Source organism: Diabrotica virgifera, chromosome 3, assembly GCF_917563875.1.
Source record: "Diabrotica virgifera virgifera chromosome 3, PGI_DIABVI_V3a".
NCBI classification, from domain to species: domain Eukaryota; kingdom Metazoa; phylum Arthropoda; class Insecta; order Coleoptera; family Chrysomelidae; genus Diabrotica; species Diabrotica virgifera.
The window spans coordinates 53982529-53986292 of NC_065445.1; the positions used below are offsets into that span (position 1 = coordinate 53982529).

Genomic DNA, 3764 nt, shown 5'->3' on the forward strand with positions numbered 1-3764 from the left:
GCTACAACACGAACCCCTATTCCTATTTAAAAAAATAATCGATTACGTCATCACGCTCGGATGGATGACGTCACTAGTTTGAAATATATGCCAAGAAATTTAATTTAAAAATAAAAATCGACCTGTTTCGGGATTTTTCTCTAAAATCGTCCATTTTAGAGAAAATGAATTTATTCCATAATTTAGCCCCTCTCTGTATATCAGGAGCCGGCGACAATCTAACCAATAGTTTAGCAATAATTAAAATGTTAATTAAAAAATTTCGGTCGAAATAATAACCAGAAAGATTATGATACACCAGAATAACTATGATTTTCGTATAAAAAAGCACTATACCTATTCAACGTTCCTTACAGGATTGAAATTGGACCATTTGAGCGGTCTCAGGAATGTTATAAAGAAACAATTTTTTGGCTTATAAACAAATAGAACCCCTCAGAAAATATTAGATTTAATTAAATTAAGTTAACGCTGTTGAAAAGGGCACGGCTTCTGTGTCCTTTTCGAAGAAAAACAAATTGAATTGCGAGGAGTGATTCCAGGTATAACCGGTCAAATTTGACCGGCATTTGCGACAGAGTTATAAACAACAGGATTTTAATCTTTGAACCATTAGATACCTTTTAATTCCGGTCCTCTTTGTACATACAAATTTTCATATCTTCAAGACACTTATAACAAAAAAGATTTATGTCACTGTCACCAAATTATTTAATTATTGATAAATAATTACTTCCCTCAAATTTTAGTTGAAAATTAATGATTTTGTTTGGAAAACCCGAATTTTCCGAGGAAAATTTCCGTCGAAGGAAATTGGAATAAATTATCAATGTGCAGAATTACTGTCAATTTTTATGTGAGTGTTTTGGTTTAAAGTTAAAATTTTCGGAGTTATAGAGCAATAATAAAAAAAGATTTCGGAGTGCTAATTTGTTTATAAACAAAATAGCACACTTTCTGTGGACTTTGCACAGCTATATTACTAATATAGGAAGTCTTAGGATTTGATTTCAGCATGTCCAGCAATAAAATAGCTGGTAATTAATTTTTCTTGTTTTTTACTAATTTTCCCAGATTATTACCTTACATCTTTCATTGAGTTGATGATTCATGTTGTGGACATTCTCAATTATTATATTTCTAATTTAATACTATTCTATCTAATTCCTCAAAACAAGCAAATTTCAATTAAACCCAGCTATATTATAATACCTTTTGCTTTAGTTTTCCTTGCAAGAAATAAACAAAACACATCTAAACTAAACCTAACCTCGCTTTTGGCCAATCATTCATCTCCGTGTCAAATAATTTCGACAGTCGAAATTATAATATCAACACCCTGTTTAAAGTCGCTATTAATTTCGATAGTCGCTATTTCATGACGTCACTTCGTTAGTTCAACTAAAATCCACAAGGCTCGCACAATCGCATTTCAACCGTCGCCATATTGAAAGCGACTTGTTTAGTGTCGAAATTTGATTTAGGGTCACATATCTTCTTTTTTTATACACACGTCACACGTTGTAGAATGTCATTGTCATTGGTCATATCTGTCATGCCATAACCTCAGAATATTTAATACATTTAACCACAGTACATGACAGTTCTGTCATGTACTGTGCATTTAACTAAGGATGTAAAAAATATTCATTTCACATTTTAATAAGTTTTGTTACCATATAGACTCCATATTCTGTGGTTTTGTATACATATATACTTTTTAAAATGGTTGAACAAGACGTAGAGCTTGGTTTTCTTGAAAATTGTCAACCATGGCAAGTAGAAAGTCGTTTGTTTCCTAGCAAAGTTGGAGGAAAACCAGCGTGGTTGAATCTGCAGAAACTACCATCAAGTGAACATCTTCAGTGTAAGAAATGCCAAGAACCGTTAATATTTTTGTGCCAAGTTTATGCTCCCTATGAAGAAGAGCATAACAACTTCCTCAATAATTTTCACAGAGCAATATTCGTATTTATCTGTAGAAACGTTGAATGTTGTCAAAGAAACAATAGTGATAATATAAAAGTGTTTCGAAGTAATTTGACGAGAGGTAATAAATTTTATCCCTATGATCCACCAGATGAGAATCCGGAACCAAGTTTCTCATTAGACACTTGGCTTACATTATGTAATTTATGTGGTTGCCTAGCTGAGAAACAATGTAGTAAGTGTAAGAAGGTTCACTACTGCAGCAGACATCATCAAATATTAGATTGGAAAGAAGGTCATAAAACTGAATGTAATGACAGTAGTGAAAATCTTCCTAATAGTAATAGTTGGAGACAATCAAAGATGTTATTTCAACAATGGGAAATTGTGATCGAACCTGAAGAGATAGATACTACATGTTTTACAGAAGAAGAAGAATTGGAGAAATTTAAGAAGTTAGAGATACAAGGAAAGATAGGCTCAATGGCTGATGTGCCTGAGGAAGATTTAGAATCACATGCAGTTACTGATAGTGATAAGGTATTTTCCAAGTTCCAAAAAAGGGTGAAACATAATCCTGATCAGGTGATAAGATATCGGAGAGGTGGTCATCCATTGTGGATTTCCATAGAACCTGTTCCAGAAAATATACCAGATTGTGAACTTTGTAAGGGCAAAAGACAATTTGAGTTCCAAATTATGCCGCAGATGTTGTCTCAATTAAAAGAAAATGTTTTAGATTGGGGTGTTTTAGCCATTTACACATGTGAAAATAGTTGTTCTCTAGGTGACAGTTATCATGAAGAGTTTGTGTTCAAACAAGATGTTGCAATAACAAGTTAAGCACACATAATTATGTTAATATTATGACATATAACAATTAAAGTAAAATTTTATTAAATAGTGTATGGTTTAGTATTTTATATAGATTTGTTCAAAGTTCAAAGGTTTGTTCTTAACCCTTTCACTGCTACATTTTGCTGGAATACATTGCCCAGACCCTCAGTTCCTACTGGCAATGAAAGTAAGAATGTGCATGTGTCAGCCTGGCACACATTCATACGATGCGCAGTGGAAGGGTTACATCAGCACGTCATTAATATTTTTTTTTTCGAAAGTTCTGCAACCTTGTGATAGTGACACACTACTACTCCACTATCAAAACGAAGGCACAATATTATGATAACAGTCCACAGAGAACGGCAGTTCTCACCAGTGGCGCACAACACCCCTACAAGCGACACTATATATACACGAAATTTGCGATTTTCTAAACCTGACTGAATTGAAAATTGGGCCAAATCCCATCTTAAAGTTTAGGAAAAGACTCGTCCATCTATATGTTACTTCTCCATTTTGGTCCAAGGGTGTGGATTTTACGGCCCTTCCCATTTAAAGCCGGTTTTTCGTTCTCGTCCCCAAAACTCCCAAAAATTTAAGCCCGACCTTTGCGGCTTCTGATAGCATAGATCATTACCTTTCCAACGCATGTTTAATTTTGAAAATCGGTTTTACCATTCAAAAGTTATCGAGCTCAGAAATATGACTCAATTTTTATTTAAAAAATGGAAAATGTTTGTGGATATGTATGTATGTATGTATGTGTGTGGAAAAGTTAAACCGATCTGAATTTTTGTTTCTGTGTTTCAAGAGGGTGTGAGGGCCGATTCAGAACCGGTCTAATTTTTGACTTCTGACTACCAGTAAGTTAGTTAGAGGACTAGGTAAATACAAAATAGCATATTTTTTGGGCGTATATATCTTAGGTTCAAGGAAAGACAGGAAAACCGCCAATACACCAAATCAATAGGGTTGAGTTAAGCTTTCAAATGGCG

At 33.9% G+C, this 3764-nt stretch overlaps 1 protein-coding gene across 1 annotated transcript; it reads left to right on the forward strand.

The window, feature by feature from the left end:
* Nucleotides 1-1579: 1579 nt before the first annotated feature.
* LOC126881850 (programmed cell death protein 2) lies at nucleotides 1580-2832 on the forward strand. Its single transcript, XM_050646469.1, has one exon. The coding sequence runs from the start codon at nucleotides 1726-1728 to the stop codon at nucleotides 2770-2772; it is 1047 nt and encodes a 348-aa protein (XP_050502426.1). The 5' UTR covers nucleotides 1580-1725; the 3' UTR covers nucleotides 2773-2832.
* The last annotated feature ends 932 nt before the right edge of the window (nucleotides 2833-3764 follow it).

Excerpts from the sequence above, each read along its gene's own strand:
- LOC126881850 (XM_050646469.1), top strand. The coding sequence starts at position 1,726 with ATGGTTGAACAAGACGTAGAGCTTGGTTTTCTTGAAAATTGTCAACCA.